This window comes from Monodelphis domestica, chromosome 6 (assembly GCF_027887165.1).
Source record: "Monodelphis domestica isolate mMonDom1 chromosome 6, mMonDom1.pri, whole genome shotgun sequence".
In the NCBI taxonomy this organism is placed as follows: domain Eukaryota; kingdom Metazoa; phylum Chordata; class Mammalia; order Didelphimorphia; family Didelphidae; genus Monodelphis; species Monodelphis domestica.
The window spans coordinates 294,886,959-294,907,410 of record NC_077232.1 but is presented as its reverse complement, the minus strand read 5'-3'; the positions used below and the strand labels follow the sequence as shown (position 1 = coordinate 294,907,410).

The following is a 20,452-nucleotide window of genomic DNA, read 5'->3' as shown; positions in this document are numbered from 1 at the left end:
AAATCTCTGTTTCAGAAAGAAATCTCCCAACTCTGCCAGTAGTCCTCCCACTTCTGTGCTATCATGGAGGAGGTAAATTTCATTTTCTGCTTTGTCGCATCTTTACTTATTTTTTTAGTTACTCAGAATACATTGATATGCCTGGGCAAGGGTTTTACCAGAGATGTTCCCAGGTATCCTTCTGTCCTTTCTATCTGGACAGATGGTAGCCATGTTTTATTAGGCACAGAGATAAGAATCATCTCATTTGAATAGCCAAATTTGGAGGAGCTGGGATAGGACGGGCACAGTATTAGACTATTGTCAATAGGGCTGTGAATTCATTGAGCATTCTGGAAAATGCTTGACAATCCCAGTAGCTATCTCTCAGAGCATGCTTAGTGTAGTCTTCACTCTGATATCTTTTTTTTTTTAATTTTATAGTATTTTATTTGATCATTTCCATGCATTTTTCATTAAAGACAAAGATCATTTTCTTTTCCTCCCTCCCCCCCCCCCCCCCCCCCGTGGCCGATGTTCACTCTGATATCTTAAGGAATATGATAAAAGAGAGATAAAAATGAAGTTCAACCAGAGGCTTCTGGTACCCTCATGTGCCCCCTCCTTTCTGTGATGAAGGGAGGGCTATTTTGAAGTAACTGACCAGTGAGCAGCCAGAGTCTCCCGTTCAGACTTGTTTGATTTATTGGTTAGTTTTACTGAACTGCATTTTTTCCTTCCTTCCTTCCTTCCTTCCTTCCTTCCTTCCTTCCTTCCTTCCTTCCTTCCTTCCTTCCTTCCTTCCTTCCTTCCTTCCTTCCTTCCTTCCTTCCTTCCTTCCTTCCTTCTAAACTTCTGCAACAAGAGGTGGCTCTCTGGAGTAGGGAGAGATTTTTTTTCAGAAATGAAGGTAATATAAAAATGCTTATAAATAAAAATGAAAAGAAAAACTCACCCATCCCATTTTGCCAGTTCCTTGTGCCCTCCATCTCACTGCCTCAGTGTTTTTGGACATATACCAGTATTCAGATTCAACACAGACGATGGCACAGCACGGCATCTGAGGAGGGAGGAAAAAAGTGTTCTTCAAGGTAACCAGTTCCACTAGTAGCAGCCTCTCCCTCTCCCATCTAACCTTCTCAGGCAAAATGCCTGAATCCTGGAGTGTGATATGGTATAAGGAAGACAGCCCATTTGGGTAAGTCTCTCTTCCCAACCCCACAATTTCCAGAGCCAAGCTGACAGGGTAGCTGCACTTAACTTGGCCCCTTGACCAAGCTCCCAGATCATCCTGCCCTTGTTTTCTGTGTGGACAGGGAAGGCAGTGTGATACTGTGGGAAAAAATGATGTGCCTGGGGCTTGGAAACTCAAGTTCTCCAACCCCTGCCAATAACTAGCTCTGTGACCATGGGAAACTCATTTGATGGCACCGAGCCTCAGTTTTCTCATTTGTTAAATGGTTTAGACTGGATGAGCTTTAAGGTCCTTTCTTGTGATTCCCTAAGCCACTCTGCTTCTGAGGACTTTCCCCTGTTATCAAAATTCACATTAATTATAGGCCAGTAACTATGGAGGAGAAAGGGCCATTTGAACTTTAGATTTTCCTTAGAGTTTGGCTTTCATGAAAGTTCTTCATTCCATTGACATTTTTAAAAGGAAAATGGGCCCTCCCCTAGGATACTTTCCTCTCCATTTCTTTAGCCTTTTGTAGGACGTGAACTTAGGAAGATTAGAGTTGGGAGTGAACTGTCATTTAGCCAACCCCATTATGTTAAAGTTGGGGAAACTGAGGCCCAAGGAGGAGAAATGATTTGCCTCAACTCACACAATGTATAAATGACGGAACTAGGATAGAGCCCATCTCTCAATTCCAAATCCAATTTTTGTTCCCTTCTATCTTTTGCTCCTTCGTGGCTTGCATTTAGGGTGGAGGAAAATTGAAAAAATCATGATTTAAATGGCAGCACCCTACCTTCAGAGAACATGATTATCTGAAGATTAATTGTATAGTCTTCTGGTGATGGTGATCACAACGGGGCCATCTTCCTAGCATCTCCCCCAAAGGGCTCAGAACACTGGCTTTTAAAGAATTGCTCCTCACTCTTAAAGTCAAAGACTGAGGGAGGCAGGGCTTTCTCTATGGCCTTAGGTCGTATAACAAGGCTATAATGAATATCATTAATAAAACCCACCTAGAGTAATTTTTCTTGCTCCACTGACACATGTGCTGATGGCTAGACTCACACAAGATAGAAATGAACTGGGCTAACTGCCCAGCCACAGAGCTGACACCTACCCCCTTAGCTGTAATGGCCCAAGATCTGGGCCAGGGGCCACTGAGAATCATCTGTAGTGGCTACAGCGCTGAATCCACAGTTAGGAACATCTGGGTTCAGATTCCAGGGCAGCCATTTCTTAGTTGTGTGGCCCTTGGCAAACCACTGAAACCACTGGAATCTCAGTTTCTCTGTCTGTAAAATAGGGAGAATGAAACTTGAGATGATAGAAGGCATTTGTTGACCTTAAAGAGCTGGGTAACTGCCAGCTATTCATCATGGCCTTGGAAACCCTTTCTTCCTATCAGATCTCCTGTGTGTGTGTGTGTGTGTGTGTGTGTGTGTGTGTGTGTGTGTGTGTGTGTGTAATTAGATTAGATTTTTGGTGAGAATTCAGAAACTTTTGACACAACACCTGAAGTTTACAGAACTTGAATTTATTCTGCCTCAGTGGCTTGATAAACACAGTTCAAAACTGTGTTTATTTTTGAAACACAATTAAAATGTTAAAATTTCACTTCTCAGGGCCTGACTTGGAGGCAATGCTTTGTGCCACCTGTTCAGGAAGGCCCAAGCAGCACATGGTGCCAATTCTTTTCTTGGTCCTCACCCCCTCCAAGACTGATTCTGAAGGACCCCCAAGTCCAGAAATTGTCTGTAAATGCTGTGAAGGACTTTTTGTGGAAATGGAAATTGTCCTGAGTATTTGTACAACACCATGGCCTGGCCTGGTCTCTAGGAAGTCCAGCTGAAGTTGATTAGATTGCAGTGTGTGCTCAATAGCTGAATAATACACTTTTGTAAAAGCCTCTTCAAAATTATTTAACTTCCCATGATATCATCATAGAATGTGTAAAAAAAAAAAACCCTACCCCAAACCTTTGGTGTTATCTTTTCCTGTCACATGACCAGGGCAAACAAGGGAACCCTTATCTTTTGGTTTCTATTCTGGTCTTCTGTGAAAGGAGATGGAGCACCACCCAGAGTCCAGACATTCAAGGCAGAGCTGAAAAAGTTTATTTTGCATTTTGAACCACTGTCTACAGGTTGATTGTGAAGCCAGAACTCTCCTAACAACATTGATTCAGAACTGTCATTCAAAGCTTTGCCCAGGATTTTCTCTCATTTCATCTCCATCACAGACCAGGCATCAGGTGTTTCTACCAGCTTATTTTAGCACCGTGGTGGCTTCCTTGATCTGGGCATTCTCTCTGGTGGCAACTGATCAGGGCTCGCCTCTGCACCCCTGCTGTCCCTGACCTTCCACAGACGGATGGCAAGGAGCCCAGATGGTGCCAGGGGCCTTCCTTCCACTCCTCAAGCTTGCTCTTCCTGTCATTTTGATCCTGTACTTTCTGATGGACAGCCTGGATACAACCTCTCCTGGGCCACCCCTTGGTTATAATGGGTGGCAGCCTGCTCCTGGCCACCACATGTCTTCATCTCTATTATCCTTTGAGCTAATCTCAACCTTAAGTTTTCGATTCCACCTCCCTGAATTTATGCCATAGAAATCAACAATCTCTATACATTGGGCTTTGATTTATTGATCTGCTAAACTTTCTTAGCCTTAAGGAAGTGATGGAGAAAATGCTAATAATGCTGATTCAATTTATTATTATTTATTTATTATTTTTTTAACCCTTACCTTCTGTCTTGGAATCAATACTTAATATGTATTGGTTCCAAGGCAGAAGAGTGGTAAGGGCTAGGCAATGGGGGTCAAGTGATTTGCCCAGGATCACACAGCTGGGAAGTGTCTGAGGTCAGATTTGAACCTAGGACCTCCCATCTCTAAGTCTGGCTTTCAATCAACTAAGCTACTCAGCTGTGCCCAGATTCAACTTAACACTCTTTCTCTCTCTCTCTCTCTCTCTCTCTCTCTCTCTCTCTCTCTCTCTCTCTCTCTCTCTCTCTCTCTCTCTCTCTCTCTCTCTCTCTCTCTCTCTCTCTCTCTCTCTCTCTCTCTCTCTCTCTCTCTCTCTCTCTCTCTCTCTCTCTCTCTCTCTCTCTCTCTCTCTCTCTCGCCAGCCATACCCCTAACAAATAACAGTTAACTTAGAACTTAATAGAGCAGCCCAGGGTCACATAGCCTGGAAGTCTTAGAAGCAGCTGGGCCAGAACCCAACTCTACATGACATGCAACACTTTCCCTACTAAATTAAGCCAACTTTCTTCATCACTTGGAAGATGGGAATAATCAGACTTACAATGTTATGGTTTATTGTTATACTCTTCCACCTTTGGACCATGGAAATATTATATTAAACATCATTCCCGTCTTAGTCATTGAGGCAAAGTATGAGGGCATGGAAAATCTCTACCGACCTCCCAGGATATTCTTGTTTTCTTTGCTGTGTCTGTGGCATGACAGATACTTAATATGGCACTGTCTTTCCTCTCTTGGTTTTCTAGACACTGCTTTCTCTTTTGTCTTTCCTCTTCCCGTGCTTCCCTACTCTTCCTCAGTCTTTTTTGCTGAGTTATCCTCTATAGCACAAGCCCTACTGGGGGATGTTCCCCAAGGATCTCTACTGGGTCTTCTTTCTTTAGACTCTATCAGTGGCCTTATTAGTTTCACATGGGCCCAATACAAATGGACCCAGCCATGGTCTCCCTCCTAAATGCCAGCTTCACACCACCAACTGCCACTGGACATCCCCTAGGCAGCTTAGATTCATTAGATCTAAAAAGGTCCTCCTTTTTTCCCCCCTATACCAAACCTCACTCTTCCTCTGAACCTCTCTGTTTCTGTCCAGATCACCACTGTCCTTCAAGGCTCAATCTTGACTCCTCATACTTCATTCATTGGGTTGCCAAATTTTGTCATTTTGCATCCATTTCCTCTCCATTCACATAACTACCTATCTAGTCAAGGTGTTTAATTCCTCAGGCTATTCCCGTCACCTCCTAATTGATCTCCCTACTTTGGCCCTCTCTAATCCATTTTTCAATCCAATCTTAAACTGGTCTTCTTGCTGTCCATTGAAGGTACCAACTTCATATCCTGAACCAGTGTCTTTGTATTGACTTTCTCATTCTTGGGACATCCTTCCTCCTCACCTCCATCTCTCAGAATCCCTAGTCTACATTTTCAAGGCTCAGGTCAAACACCACCTTCCCCAATCTCATCACTATATATACCTCCATATGTACATGTCTTCCCCTGAGCAGATCTCAGTTCTGCACTTGGTGCTGTGGGTCATTCAGAACCTCAGGATTTAAACAAACAATTCATTTGATAAAAGTCCATTCAAACACTGTCAGGGGGAAGCAACTGAAGGAAGGGAGAAGCCTCAGTGGAGGAAGTTGGGGTATGTGGGCTCTCCCATCATCTTAGAGCTGACTCTTCATCTTCCTCAGCTCAAAGGTTCCACAGCTGGATCCTAAATCAATCCACCTCAAGGAAAGTCAACTCAAATTGCCCCAGGTCTGCTCCCTAACCTCTGGGCTCAGCACTCAGTCCCAGTCATTTGCATGACTAAGTTTGGGTAACTCACACCTCCCCAGCTCCATGAATAGCCCTGCCCACAAACCCCCACTAGACTGTAGGTTACTAGAGAGCAAGGACTGTTTCTCTGTTGTCTTCCCAACTTCAGTGCTCAGTGAATGCTTTTGGGTCACTACTCCCAAGAGCAGGTCCTGTGACAGAGCTGAGCAGTAGAAGGGAGGGAGCTGCATCTGAACCCTTGAGGCTTTGCCAAAGGTGCTGGAAAGGCAGCTATTGGTCATCAAACATTTATTCAAAGTTTACTCTGTGCCAAGTAAAAAGGAAAAGCAGTCCCCCCTCAGGGAGCTTCCAGTCCATGGAAGGAGAGGACCTATAGTAATCAGAACATTCAAGATAAATATAGAGGTAGAAGACCATCTGAGAACAGTGCTGGGGTGGGGGTGACCTTGAAAGGACTCCTGGAGATGGCCGGGGACCCAAGTCAGAGGTTGGGAGGGAGAGAATGCCAGCCTGCTCAGTCTCCCCCTTATTTGGGACCAAAGACCAGTCACTAGTCACCAGTCTCCTAGCCCAGCCCAGTACCCCTACCTGTGAGGTGGAGATGACAATGACAGGGATATAACTGTGAGGCCCTAGTTTGACCCTGAAATGATACCTCTTCGGAAGGTGTGCCTCAGAGTTTTCCAGCTTTCAGGGTCACCCCTTTCAGGGATCCAAGTCCTGGCTACTTCAGGTAGCCTGCTTTAAGGATTATTCAACTTTGATCTAATGTTCTTTGATTTAACACTGTAATTAAGAAGATTTGGTTCAAAGACCAGCTTGACCTCCCCCCTCCACACTTTACACTGATGTGATACTGTTTACACAGATGTGCTTTGAAAGGGTGATTCTGTGGATTTGGGGGTCCCATCTCAAACAAGACTCTGCTAACATCTCTTTGCTCTGACCTCTCAAACCAGGCTCCCAGCATCCTTTTCTGAGGTGAGTTAGGTCTCTGGGTTCTGGGTTTAGCTAGAGTTGGAGTTTGTGTTGTGCTTTCCATCTCTCTACAGTAAATCACTTGCCTTAAGGGCTCTTTTTACAACTTGGCTGCATAGGGGGCAGAGCTTAGGGCTGCCCTGATGAAAAGGTGTAGCCTTACCGGCTGCCAAGCACCTGCCAATTAATTAACACTGTATCCCCTCCTCCCCGTGAAGAAAGTTGAGTGGGCCAGCCAACCCGTTTGATCTCCCAGGGTTAGGCAGGCACTGAAAAGAAAAGGAGGCCAGATTGAAACTGCAATCTTTCCTCCTTTCCCCAGCCTAGTGAAGCTCACAAATCTTGGGCCATCCCAAGGTTATAAGAGTGAATGATGTGGCTTTGCTGAGATGTCTCAAAGCAATGCTCTTAAGTCAACAAGGGTCCATGCATTCCCATCTCCTCCCTCTCCCCTCGGTAGAGTCAGCAGGGGTTCAGTGCCTGGAGTAGTTTGACTCTTTACCAGAGAGATAGTGTGAGAAAGATGAAAGAACTGAAAGCAGCTCTAGAACTCTGCAGCATCTGAACAATTGGGTTGGACTTTCCATTGATAGTTGTGACCCTGTTGGACTCTTTAGACTTCTCTTGACTCACTTCGTTTTTCTCTTCTCCAATGTCCACTCGTGAAGGTGTGTATCCCATTAATCCCTTTTTAAAATGTCCAACCCTAAATGGATTTTACAGGTTAGGGAGGAGGCTTAGCTTAGAAATGGTTCAGTTAGTAAATGAATATTTATTAAGCTCCTTCTAAATGCTAGGTATAGTGCTAAATAAACTCGGAAGTTACAAAGGCAAAGAAAGACAGAATGAAAGGAAGGAAGGAACAAAAAAAAAGAAGGAAAGGAAGAAGGAAAGAGAAAGAAAGGAAGGAGAAGGAAGAAGGAAAGAAAGAAAGAAAAAAGAAAAACAATTCCTACTTTCAAGGAGGTCACAATCTAAGGAGAAGATAATCTGTAGGGATACAAGATGAGGTACAAACATGCTATTGACAGGATATGTTGGAAAGAGAAAGAAAGTTTGATGCTCTTTTACAGAGGAGGAAACTGAGACACAGAAGGGTCAAGTGACCTGCCCACAGTCACACAGCTCAAAACATGAACCTAGGTGTTCCTGACTCCAGGTGCAAGATTCAGACTCAGGAGTTCTTCACCCTTTCGGGGTTATCGCTCCGGGGTTATCGCTCCCTTGGTGTGTCCTTTGGTGGTCAGACTTCTGCTTTATAACTCCCAAATATAATATTTCTGACAATCAAGGGACCCACCTATTTTGAAACGGTCCTCAGAACCTAAAGTAAGTCATTCGCCAACCTCAATGTAAGAATTCTTGCCGCAGTAAACAAGGGTCCCCGTGCCAATCCAAGATTCACGCCCGGTGCCCGGCAGGTGCTTACTCATCTAAGACTGAACGAATGAACATGGGAAGACTTCATCTCTCTTTCCCCAGGAGCTTCTCTGTTTACTGCAGAGTGCTAGCACACGTCGTTAATTGGAAAGCCCTGACCCGGGCACCCAAATTCAAAAGTCCCTGGAGACATACAGGGCCTCCACCTATCCAGGTGAGCTCGGGGGCTCCGACCGACTAGATATGCATTAAAGGACTTGCACTTTGTGGCAAGACAGAATTAGAAGTCTTTTTGATTATGCAAAAGAAAAATTCCCCGTATCTAAATGATAAAAGAGAAGGCGGCTTGCTGCACGCACACTGAATTAGGGCTTTAAAATTAGAGAGGAAGTCGGGTCCCCTTTGATTTTTCCGCTCAAGTGTGTCTGGGCAGGTCTTACCCTGAGGACCCGCCCTCCCTCTTTCCCCTCCCACCTCTTTGCACCTGTCTCCTAAATGCTCAGCCCCGGTCCGATCCTCCTCCTCCTTCTCCCCCCACCCTCCCCTTAGATCCCCCTCTTTTGCCTCTTCTTGCTCCCAACCTAGTGGGGCTCTCTCCGCCCTGGGGGGTCCCCACTACCAAGGATCCGCTGAGTCCCGAGGGGGCGACTAGGGCGGGGAGGAAGAGGGAGCTCTTTGTTGGGGGTGTGGGGGACAGGGTGGCGCGCGGGGGCCTCTCCAGCTGCGGAGGGATGCTTCGTAGCACTGCGGGGCCGAGAGGAGGGAGGCGCTTGCTCCCCTGGGGCCTCTGGCACCGGGAGAAGGTGGGGGGAAGGGCCGGTTTACAATTTCAACCTCCCCCCCACCACCCCCCAGCTGAGGCGGGACCGCTCCCACCAAAGGGCCTCATTAGCATATGTCAAGAGAACCTTCTTAAATAGCCGGGCTCACAGCGGGGCCAGTCTGCTAGCCCGTGGGTTCGGGGAGCTGTCCGAGGACTTGGCGCGCGATTCCAGTCAGTGCGCTCCCAGGAAGGCTAGCTGCAGACCCAGACTAGGGCCGGGGCAGGGTTCCCCCGATGGTCGCGCTTTGTCCGCAGGAACCCTCTTCGCCTCTCGCCTCTGAGCTGGGCACCTGAGTGGTCGCTGGACTCCGGACATCCTCCGCTCTCTGGGGCCTGGCCCCGTGCGTGAGCCGGGCTGTCTCCACTCCTTCACTCGGCACTCTCCTGCCCTGCATCCTCCTCGGAGGCTGCTGTTGGGTTGCAGTCGGCGGCCGCGGCCGGTTCATGGCTCCCGTGGCCGGCGCACACGCCGCCGTCGGGGGTTTCCTGGGCTCTTGGGAAGGCTTGGCCCAGCCGCCGCTGAGCGCGCCCTTCCTGCTGCCCCCGGCCGGGCAGGGCCCCAGACCGCGGGCTCCCCTGCTGGGCCCCCGAGGTGGTCCCGGGCCTGGGATCGCCCCCGGGGCACCCGCTGACTTCGCTCACCTGCAGGGCGTCTTGCGGCGGAGGCAGCTCTACTGCCGGACCGGTTTCCACCTGCAGATACTGCCAGACGGCCGTGTGCGCGGCACCCGACGCGACCACAGCCTCTTCGGTGAGTGTTCCCAGCCCCGAGGCCAGCTTGTCGCGCCTCGTCGCTCACCAGCTGTGTGACCCGGAGCAAATCACCAGCCCTCTCTGCTCCCTATTTTTCTCCAGCTGGAAAACGGGGTGATAAAACAGATAGGGAAGCCTGGACCTAAAGTCTGTAGTCCTGGGTCTAGTCAGCTGTCCATTCAGGCACTGACCAGGACGAGGGCGGGGGTGATGAAGAGCAAGATAGTGGCAGGGCGCCTTCCTCGGGTCTCCACTGCAACCTCCCAGCTCCCACCGCTAACCCGTTTCCTGGCTGCCTCGGGGACCTGCAGGTATAGGGGGGAAAGTGGAAGCTCCCTTCTGTAAAGCGGTCGATTTCCAAACCTCCTGGGAAGCAGCCTATCCCTAAGAGTTCCATTCCAGTCGAGGTCTCCAGGATCCGAGCCTTGGAAGAAACTTTAGAAGTGCCTTTTGCTTTACATGTGGGGAAACTGAGGCTCAAGAAAGGCAGTTGTCCAGGGAGCAAGTAACTGGGAATTATGTACCGGGCATCTCTAGAATAATGACCCAATGCCTCTTATACACATATCTGTTAATACTCAGTCACTTGAGGGGACTGGCAGGCTGGGGAGCGTGTGTGTGAGTGTGTTCCTTTGGGCATGCTTCCCCCTACCTCCACTGCCAAGAAATTAGTGGGAACCCAAACTCCCCATTCTCCCATCCCAGTTTACAGAGTGCTTTGCTTATCACATAAACAGCTTTGGGGGGCGTAAGTAGGAGCTAGTAATTTCCCGGTCATCAGAGGACAATGCTCCAGACTGGAGAAGGGTTGGGGGGGGGGGGTCTTTTCAGGTTCCTCACACTTTGGAAGCCTAAGGGACTCCTTGTCCGACTCATGCTTTTGAATGCATTGAATACACAGTCTTGGGAAGCAAACCAATTAGGTTAAGATCCAAATACTAAAAGCCAATTTCCCCGATGATCCCTAGGGCAAAGGAACGAAGTGACTCGCCCACGAGTCCCCAAAGTCGAGATCCGAACTTGAGGCCTCCTGCTTCCGCAGGCTTCTGCGCTGAAGCTTGCAGTTGTGGGGAAACGGGACAATGAGAAGTAGTGGGTGGTTTGGCCAGTGGTCGGTTCTCGGGTTCAGGACAGGACTTGACGCTGGCTGGAACGATGCCAGGAGGTAGGAGGAGCTGTGAGAAAGACCGAGGCGGAGAGAGCAGAAGCTAGCAAGAGGAGAGACCCTCCACGTGAGGGAGGACGGGGGCGGGAGCAGCCCTGCCCTGGGAAGGAGGAGTAGACTCGAGTTCCGATAAAGCCATCCCTCCTTTATGCCCCACTGTAAAAATAAACAGCAGAGCACTTTCCAAAGAGGTCGCTGACGTTGGACTGCAGCTCAGAAGTGCAGCGACCTCGGACCTGCGGTGCAGGGATCACTGAACTAGTGAGCGTTTTAGTCCTCTGGATTCCCAAACCAGGGTGCAGAGCCTGAACCTGGAGGCGGGAAGGCGTAAGTTCGAATCCTGCCCCAGACACTGACCTGCTGCCTCAATTTCCTTCCGTGTACAACGGGGATAAAAGTAGCATCTCCCTCCCTCAGTGGTTGCCAGGAGCAAATGCTGTTTTACACCTTCTATGCCTGGGTCCCGTTGGGCAAATTCTTAACTCCCTTGCCATTTATTTTCCTCATCAACCAAAAGAGGGATAGATAGGAGCTCTGGCTCTCAAATGGTCTGGATGGAGAGGTCTGTTGGGCAGTGATTCTAGTTGCTATTTCTCCCTGCGGGCTGTTTGTGGTGTCAATGCTGACAGCCTTCATGGAGCCAACCTTTGGTTTGACCTTTTCCTACTCACCGAATCCCCCATTATCCAAACTCCGTGTTGCCAACTGTCCAGTTGGGGACTATTTCCAGAGGCAGAGAAGAAGCCCGCGGTCCCATTTTGGCCCCTGATCTGACTCCTCTTCACGTCCCCCTCCTTTTCCTTGGGAGCCTGAGCTCATGGCCAGCGTGTGCACATTTCGAATATGCCTTGGGGACAGAGGAATGTCGGCTGACCTGGGTCCTTCTGGCTCTTAGAGAACCTCTAGGCCTTTCTGGGCTTGAGAACCATTTGCTGCCTCCAGCTGAGGCAAATCTTCCAAATGAATGGGTGGTGGTGGTGGTGGTGGTGTAACAATAGCTCCAAGCTTTCTGTTCTAGTCAGTCATCCTATTTCAGGGGCTGGAAAAGATGGTTCTTCTTTTGTTCTCTGACACCACAGGGTGTGGGAGGATGTAGGTTAGGTCTGATTCGGTATGGTGGGCTCCAGAGACCGGAGAGACTTGAGTCCACTCAAAGATGTTTGATTAAACTCCCAAGTAAGGATTGATGCCTTTCCCCCTGAGAACTGATGTTGCCTAGCGGGACTCGGAGCTTCTCGGAACATGAGCCTTCTTTATATCTCTCCTCCAAAACGTTCACTATTACGTGTTAATTGGTGTTTAACTGATTTGACCCTGACGGTAGCAAGTTACTTCCTGGCACAGAGCTCAATTCTGGGGTAGTAGGAGCGTGTATTCTAGCAACTGGAAGAAAGGAGAGTGCTTCTCCCTCCCCCCCCCCCACCCCCCAGGAGCCTGGGGAGCATACTAGTGGCCTTAGGGGGTGTCTGAATCCTGTCTTCCCACCAGAGAATGCCTGGGCTGGGGAGAGGGAGAGCAGATTTCACGTGGGACTGTCCCCTTACTCATACCTTCACCTTTTTTAGCCATTTGATATGGCTGAAGCCATTTGATACAGATTCCTGACATTCAGACCCCATTTCCCAAACATTCCAAGGATGACTTCTTGCAATTGTAAAGACCGATTTGTACAGTTTTGGAGGCACTAAGGGAATGCTTAATTGCTACCTTTGGTGGCAATTTGGCACCACTTTAAGGGGAAAAATGTTTTTGGAATTGAATATGATTTCATTTCAAAAACACAGGGAGCAAAGTCCCTTGGATGCCCTGCAGGGAAAATGGTTCCAGACTTGAGAAAGGTATTTCTCTTTCAAGCTTAAGCCCTGAATTAGAGCTGTTCCACACAGTGCTGAATTTCCTAGACTATATTACTATAGAATCATGAGTGGGGAAAAGCATAGCTAGAAATCAAATGGAGACCTCTCTCTATCCACTATTCCCATTCTCTTTGTCTGCTGTGTGTCCTAGGGGTTGACTCATTTGTTTTTGATGAGTTTAAAGACAGCTGGCTTTGAAAATGAGAGCAGAATGAGAAAATCCCACTCCCGGGCTTCATGGGACAGTGGGCGCCAGAACATCCTACTACGGGGAATTGGTGTTTACCTCCTGGAAACTGTTCACAGCCTCTTTTTGTAAAGGACTTAGCTGAGTTGCCACCTTACATTATTAATTTGAAAAAGCCTTGTCAAAGCTCATTTAGAAATCAAATGATCACAAACCTTGGTAGGGTGTCCTCTTTCTTTAGGGAAGAAAACAGAGCAGCTTGCAAACAGTGGAGCTCAAATCCTGAGAGGGAGTGTACAGGAATAGAAAGCACCCATCCACAGCCACCCACCCTCCCCCAGAACAAAGGGGAAACTATTTCCTCCTGATCATATCCAAGGGTTGTTTTTTTTTGTTTTGTTTTGTTTTTGTCTTCACTGTGATTTGCTTGAGTGTAAGGTAGAGGAAGTGGTATTCTCCGACCTAAATATAGCCACACTTAATCATCTCTTTCTGCTTGGATCCTGAATTGGGATCCTGATTGGGCCCCAGAAGGGCCCTTGTGTAGATCTTGGGGAACTGCTCCCCATTTTCAATTTGTGAAAATCTCCCACTCTACCCTAGGTGGTCGCTATTGCTAACTGCTCTTGCAAGCATCGTTTACAAAACTCAAGAAGTGTGACTGTGACAGGACCCATGAGCTGATTGGTCTGGCCATCTCCAGGATGAGAACTTTACCAATGGAGTCTGGGACCTGCTTTGCATTGTCTTCCCTCGGTGACCTGGGGCACTGAGGTGAAATGAATTGTCCACAGTCACACAGCTAGTCTTTCTGATTCTGACTCTGCATTTGCATATGGCAATGATTTATTTACTGGTACCCAAAGACTAGCAGAGCTCATATTACAAATGATGCCTATCAATGAACATCCCTCTGTAGTAGCTCATGGAGCCTCAGTGCTTCTGATTGTATACTAGGACTCCTAGAGTCCTTGCCCCTACTCCTGTACTTGTCATTCCAGTCCCCTACAAAGGCTCCCCCTCTAGCCCTATGCAGTTTCCAGAAGGGAGCCCTGCTTGCAGACAAAAAGCCCTGGAAACTTGGGTCTGGAATACTTCAGAGTTTGGGTGTCTGGGCAGGAGACACAGATTCTCTGAATTACAGATCAAACCCAGTGCTGGATGAGGGCATCTCCCTATAATTGAAGCCTGGTCTGCTCTCTGAAAAATTCACCTGGAAATCAAGAGAATTGCTCTGATTCCACCTCCACGACCCCTTCATGGCATTTAGTAGGAGCTTAATAAATGCTTGCTAATTAATTGATCTGGGTCAGATCCCAAAGTCTGATGACCCTCTCTTCCCTGAGACAGATTTCCTACCATATTGACAGTGTAATTTCTCTCTGGTTGTTAAGTGCCTACTATGTGCTTGACAATCAAGATTATTTAAATTTCCCAGCAGTTGTGCTCATTGGGAGAAGGTTGAGAGGGTGGCAGGGAGGAAAGGTCAATCCTTATTTCTTACTAAACACAAACAAGTTCCTCCTGTCAGGTGGGGTTTGAGATCAGAGGAATTCCTTATAGCTTTCCTCTTCCACTTAGCTTCCAAGTAAAATGGGAACTTCGGGATGAGTTTATTTAGGTACTTTATTTGGAAATGATAGCAATTAGCATTTATATTATCATATAAACTTTAAAATGCTTTATGAATATTATCTCATTTAATTCTTACAACCACTCTGGGAAGCAGGTGCTATTATTATATCTATTTTACAGATGAGGAAACTAAGGCAGATAAAGGTTAAGTGACTTGCCCAGGGTCTCACACCTTCTAAGTGCCTGAGGCTGGTCTTCCTGATAATAGGTCTAGTGCTCTATTCACTTTTCCATCTAGATACCTATTAAATATATTTTTCAAATTCTAGAAAATTAATTATTCTGAATGTCTTTAAGACAGTTCCTGGTCCTTATAAAGCAGGAGACTTTTAATGGTGATAATTCAGAGAATTGTTACCTATCAAGTATGGGGCCATCTTCTTCAAGATGATATTCATTCTCCCTCCTGGGACTTTAGACATTTCAAAAGCTATCCGGGATGAAATATTGCAGGTCTGTGTATTCTCACATTTTGGCTGATATTGGTACTTGGAACAGGAGTTTAATGCAAGTTAATTTTTATTTGATTGCCTATCAGCCCATCCTCCTCATTAAGTAGGCATTACTTTGGTCTGTCTTTGCCTCCTCCAGGCAGGAGCATTGATTCTTCCCAGCTGCTAGAAGGTCATTTAGTTTATGGGTATCTTGCAGTCTGACCCCTGAATGGCTTGAAAGGATTTCTGTGCCTCCCTGGAGCATCAAAAGTTATTACCAGAGAGTGCCAGGGATGCTGGAGAAGATAAAGCTTGTTAAGCACCTGTCTCTGGACTCTAAAAGCCAGTGGTTGAAAAATGGTCTGAATCTCTATAAATCGGAAGTTTGTATAGTGAACCAAGACATCAGGGTTGAACACAAGTTAGGCAAAAGCACAGATCTCCCCCCTTCTTTTCTGGATAGTATTGGAGAGGAGGGGGCCGTTCCAGGCCCTGAAAAACCCTGGGCTGTGGTAGTGCTCCCTGGGTCTCAGTGGAAGAACTATAGGCAGTGGATCTAAGGATACGGTGGGGACAGGTGCTGCCTGGTTTAGCCCTCACAGAATCTGTGGTTGCCTGCTGTAGTACCACTTCTATTATTGCTTGTACCCCCACAGAATTCTTAGGAGATGCAGTTTGAAGGGAATTTAGAGATCATCTCGTCCATTTTTCACTTTTAAGCTGTGGAAGCTGATACCTCCAAAGGGAAAGCAATCTGCTCTGTAGAGGAAAGGGGGAGCAAAATCACTTGATTTGAAGTTGAGAGTCCAGGGTTCAAATTCAGCTTTGCTGCTTATTACCTACATGATTGTGGGCAAGCCTCGGAATAGCTCTGAACCTCAGTTTCCTCAGCTGTAAAATGGGACGATTGAAGTAGATCTGAGTTTCTTGAACTTCTTTTGTGCTCTCTGCTTATGGACCCCTCCTCAAAAATCACAGTTTTAAATGAATAAATAAAACATAAACGACTACAAAGAAACCCATAATATTGAAATACAAATACAAATATTTGACAACATATATCAAACAAATAAAAAAAAAACAACTCATGAACTTTAAGTTAAGAAACCCTTTCCTAGAGTCTTCCTTCTTGCAATGATGTGTTTGCTTTCTTGACCAGAGATGTGCTTGAATAAGTTAACTAAACTCTGAAAATGGGTATAATGTGACTGGCTTGTGTAAGGCAGGTAGAGGCCAGGGATGGCGGGGACGGTTGTAGTGGGGCTATTCCTATTAACTAGTGACAGAAAAATGCTCTTTGGCCACAGTGGGATAAATAAACAGACCCCTTTACTTTGTCGTAAATGCAGGTATTCTGGAATTCATCAGCGTGGCTGTAGGACTGGTCAGTATCAGAGGTGTGGACACTGGCCTTTACCTTGGAATGAATGACAAAGGAGAACTCTATGGATCTGTAAGTGGGCCTTGCCTCTCTGAAGCACTGAATGGAGGGATGGGATCATGTATGTGTGTAAAATATTTGCCCTCATTGTACAATAATACAGAAATAGGCCTATTTGGTGAAGGCCACTGGTGTGCTGGGTAAACTCCCTATGGGTTTTTTTTAACCCTTACCTTCTGTCTTAGAATGTATTGGTTAAGGCAGAAGAGCTGTAAGGGCTAGGCAATGGGGGTTAAGTGACTTGCCCAAGATCATACAACTAGGAAATGTCTAAGGCCATATTTGAACCCAAGATCTCCCATCTCTAGGTGGTCCCTATGAGTTTTATGGGAAGTCATAGCAAGAATCCCATAAAATGGGGGGCCATATTGGTGGAGGAGCTCTCCTGTGTATGACTCTTATCTGGGAGCCATTAAAGTTTTGATATTGGGTCCTGAATTGTCTTTCCCTACTTTCCTGTCAGCTGTATGAGGCCCAGGAGTGTGCCTGCTTATGTCTCCCTGCTTCTCCCATCATCCCTTCTTATTGCCTCCCTCCAGGCCCCCAGAGAAGTTTGAGAGGGCTTTCCTTTGTCTTCTTTCCCAGTATAGCCTAGCTGGAGGGAGTCTTCTGTTTCCTTAATGAGCCTTGTACTGCATACTTCTAAAATCTTGTGATCTAATGAAAAGCAATGAATTTGAGGCCACATTTAGGGAATGAGTTGGAGACCTTACACTTGCCCCAGGTTAAAAAGAGAACAGTAACAGAGCTCCTTGGTTTCTAGGGTGGTCTGAAGGAAGCCCTCCACAGCAGGATTTGACTTTCAAAGAGTACAATTTCTCCTTTTTCTTCTCCAATGGGGAAGATTTAAGGCAAAGGAGAATCCATTTATTTGGGATACATTTGCCAAGTCCCTGCTGTGCCCTCCTAGAGATATAAAGATGACAAGGAGACACAGGTACAGTTTACCTCCTGATAAAGGGCACATGCAAATAACCCCAGCACATGAAATATTATTATCCTAGGACATTAGAGAGAAACAAAACAATGTGCCATCACAGATGGGGGCTCAGGGAAGCTCCTTTCACAGGGATGGTCTTGATGATATACTTCTGCTTTAGGATCTTTGCCTGGAGTCTTTGAACTTTATTTTTTAATTTCTGTATTATTCATTTTTATAAGTGAATAATCTTTTGAAACCCAAACCCCCAAATGTATACCTCAACGTAATGAATCACATGTGGTCTTTGAACTTAAATTTTTTTCTATAACTACGTCACTATGATTAGTTTTCCATTTTATGATTTTAAAATCATTCTGAAGAGTCAACTGGCTTCAGCATATGGCCCCAAGGAATCTATCACAAAACAAGTTAAGAAAACTGAAAGGCTTGTTAAGAGCACCAGAGGCAAAGAAGCGATAGGAGGGAAGATGATTCAGCAAAAGGGCCCAGCCTGCACAGAGATGTGGAGACTAGAGATGGCAGGAACAGTTAGGAAAGGTGACTATGTGAATGAGAAGGCACTAAGCGCTTTTACTGTATTGCACCCACTATGCTGAGCAGTTCCTGCCCTCAAGGACCTTGACTCTTCCTAGTAGAATGCAAGGAGGATGGGGAATGGTGGCCAAGGAAGGAGTTTTCTCCTTGGGAGTCACAAGGACAGTGAATAGACTGATAGGCCAGACCAGGAACATACCCTTTGCAGAAGTAAAAGTGCTTCTGATTTCATTGTTTAGAGCAAGAGGCAGAAAGGGGAAGTGAGACAGGGTTCCAAAGAATGGGGGTGGAATTGAGGATTCTTGGTCTCAGGGATTGCAGAGAACAGGGACTTTTCTCTTCCCTGCTCTGGTCTAGTTTGGATGGATAGACCAGTGGTAAAGATGGAGATACATGGACCCAGGGAGTTCAAAGTAGACACTTAAGAAGTGCTCTTTCCTCCAGAGGCTGGTGGGAGCAAGGGCCTTAAAGGGATTTTTGACTTTGGGAGGCACTAGAGAGCCATAAACAAGAAACCGTAACAAGAAATCATTTCATAACTGACCCTTGATTTCCTTCTTCCAGGAGAAACTGACTTCTGAGTGTATCTTCAGGGAGCAATTTGAGGAGAACTGGTATAATACGTATTCATCCAACATACACAAACATGGGGACTCAGGGCGAAGGTTCTTTGTGGCCCTTAACAAAGATGGCACCCCACGCGATGGATCCCGGGCGAGACGTCACCAGAAGTTCACCCACTTCCTGCCTAGGCCGGTGGACCCAGAGAGGGTGCCTGAGCTCTACAGGGATGTACTGCTGTATAGCTGAACAGGGACTGTGGCCTCATGGGGACATCTTTCTCTTCAGCATTGCTATTTCAGTGGTCTAGAAGCCCCTGGGAACCCTGGCTTAGAGAGTATGGATTGGGAAGGATGGTTCAGTGAAGAGCTTTTGTTCATGTTGAATTTTCCTTTGCCCAAACTTGGACTCAGGCAGATGACACCATTCTGGGTTGTTAAATGCTAGTTAATTGACAATTGAATAAGGCAAAAAACAGACGGACTCTGCTTGCTTGTGGGTGCCCAATTTCCTTGGAACATGTTTACACGAAGAGTGGGATGAGAAATTGTGACTGTAGATAATATGGTAGAGAACATGGGGAAAATAGTTGTTTTGCCACAAATCTTATTCTTTGAGCTCCGTCTATAGCATAGAACTTGGACCTATGAGAGTTGTGGATGGAACTGATCTCAAACAAGGCTACTAACCTAGAAAAGGATTATTTTGTTTGTTTTTGGATGGACCTATTTATACTTTTTTCAAATTATGTATATTTATTTTAAATATTTATTTATTAAAGAATTTATTTTTAATGGGATATGAAGACAATGCAAAAAAATGCAAAAACAAGATATCCATTGACCAGGATGCCATGTGGTTGGGTTATAGAATCTTGAGTTGTAATGATGGCTCCCTGTGCCACCCATCAAAAATAGCATCATGTCTTGAATTTCATTTTTTAAAAAATAAAAAAAAATAGATTAGGTTATATTTTTGTGCACATGCAGTTGCCTTATTGCTGTATTCTTCTGAAAAATTTGGCTCTAAGGGGCCTAAAATGCCTTACCAATTTGTATTGAACTCAATGCATATTTGAAAGGGAATTAAAATGCTTTTTTTTTTCATTTTATCTCCTTTCTTTCCCTTCTTTTTGAGACAAAACCTTTATTTTACATTTAGTGTGTTCATAACACTATGAATCTTGGAAACAGTTAGCTTCTAAGGTTGTCAAATGTTTCAATTGAGGGAGTGAATGATGGTGGCCATTCCTATATTTATAGTCCATGAGCTTCCCCTCCAACATTGCCGTATTCCCATTTTCCATGAGCAGAAATAGATCCAGAAAGTTGGATTGGCTTGCCTGCCATCACCTAGCTAGTAAGCTGAACTAAAACCAGAGTTCTCTCTAGGCTCCAGCTGCCCTAAGTGAATGCTGTCCCTTTTATTGGCCTTTTGTGGCCTTACTTTCCTTTGGGGTCTCTTTATGATCGAATGCACCAAGGAAATCAAGATGCCTAGTGTGCATTTTAGGGCAGCTAGGTGGTACAGTAGATGGAGTGCTGGACCTGGAGTTAGAAAGACTGATCTTTCTCAGTTTGAATCTGACCTCAGACACCAGCGGGCAACCTTGGGCAAGTCAGTTCCATCTGCCTCAGTTTCCTTATCTGTAAAATGAGACGCAAAAGAAATGGCAAACCACTCCAGTATCTTTGCCAAGAATGGAGAGTCAGATATGATAGAAAACTAAACCATAACATTAAGTGTATATTTTGGAGATGGAAGAGATAGGCTTAAATCCTGGTTTTACCCTTGAAGACTTGTTGTACCTTTAAGTCACCTCCCTCTGAGGGGGCTGGAATAGATGACCTCAAAAGTCCTTTCCAACTCTAAATCTATGATCTTCTGCCACAGTACTATGACTTGCTAAGGAAATCCAGTCTTTTGAGCCAGTGGCATGGCCTGATTTTTCCTCCTAGCACCATAAAGCAAAGCACTTGCAAATAGCCACTAAAACACAATGTAAGAAAGCTTGCTTTGGGGGACTGGAATGTCACATTATTGCTTCATCTTCTT

At 46.0% G+C, this 20,452-nt stretch overlaps 1 protein-coding gene across 1 annotated transcript; it reads left to right on the top strand.

Annotated features, from left to right (window-relative positions):
• The first annotated feature begins 8,904 nt into the window (after positions 1 to 8,904).
• On the top strand, positions 8,905 to 19,483 carry FGF20 (fibroblast growth factor 20). The gene is made up of 3 exons (XM_001373869.4): positions 8,905 to 9,639; positions 16,268 to 16,371; positions 18,401 to 19,483. The coding sequence occupies exons 1-3, from the start codon at positions 9,333 to 9,335 to the stop codon at positions 18,644 to 18,646; spliced, it is 657 nt and encodes a 218-aa protein (XP_001373906.1). The 5' UTR covers positions 8,905 to 9,332; the 3' UTR covers positions 18,647 to 19,483.
• The last annotated feature ends 969 nt before the right edge of the window (positions 19,484 to 20,452 follow it).

What these genes read in the sequence shown, in the direction of transcription:
- FGF20 (XM_001373869.4), top strand. Translation starts at nt 9,333, where the DNA reads ATGGCTCCCGTGGCCGGCGCACACGCCGCCGTCGGGGGTTTCCTGGGC. An exon ending in ACGCGACCACAGCCTCTTCG is followed by an intron (nt 9,640 to 16,267) that starts GTGAGTGTTCCC and finishes TCGTAAATGCAG; the next exon opens with GTATTCTGGAATTCATCAGC. An exon ending in AAGGAGAACTCTATGGATCT is followed by an intron (nt 16,372 to 18,400) that starts GTAAGTGGGCCT and finishes TCCTTCTTCCAG; the next exon opens with GAGAAACTGACTTCTGAGTG.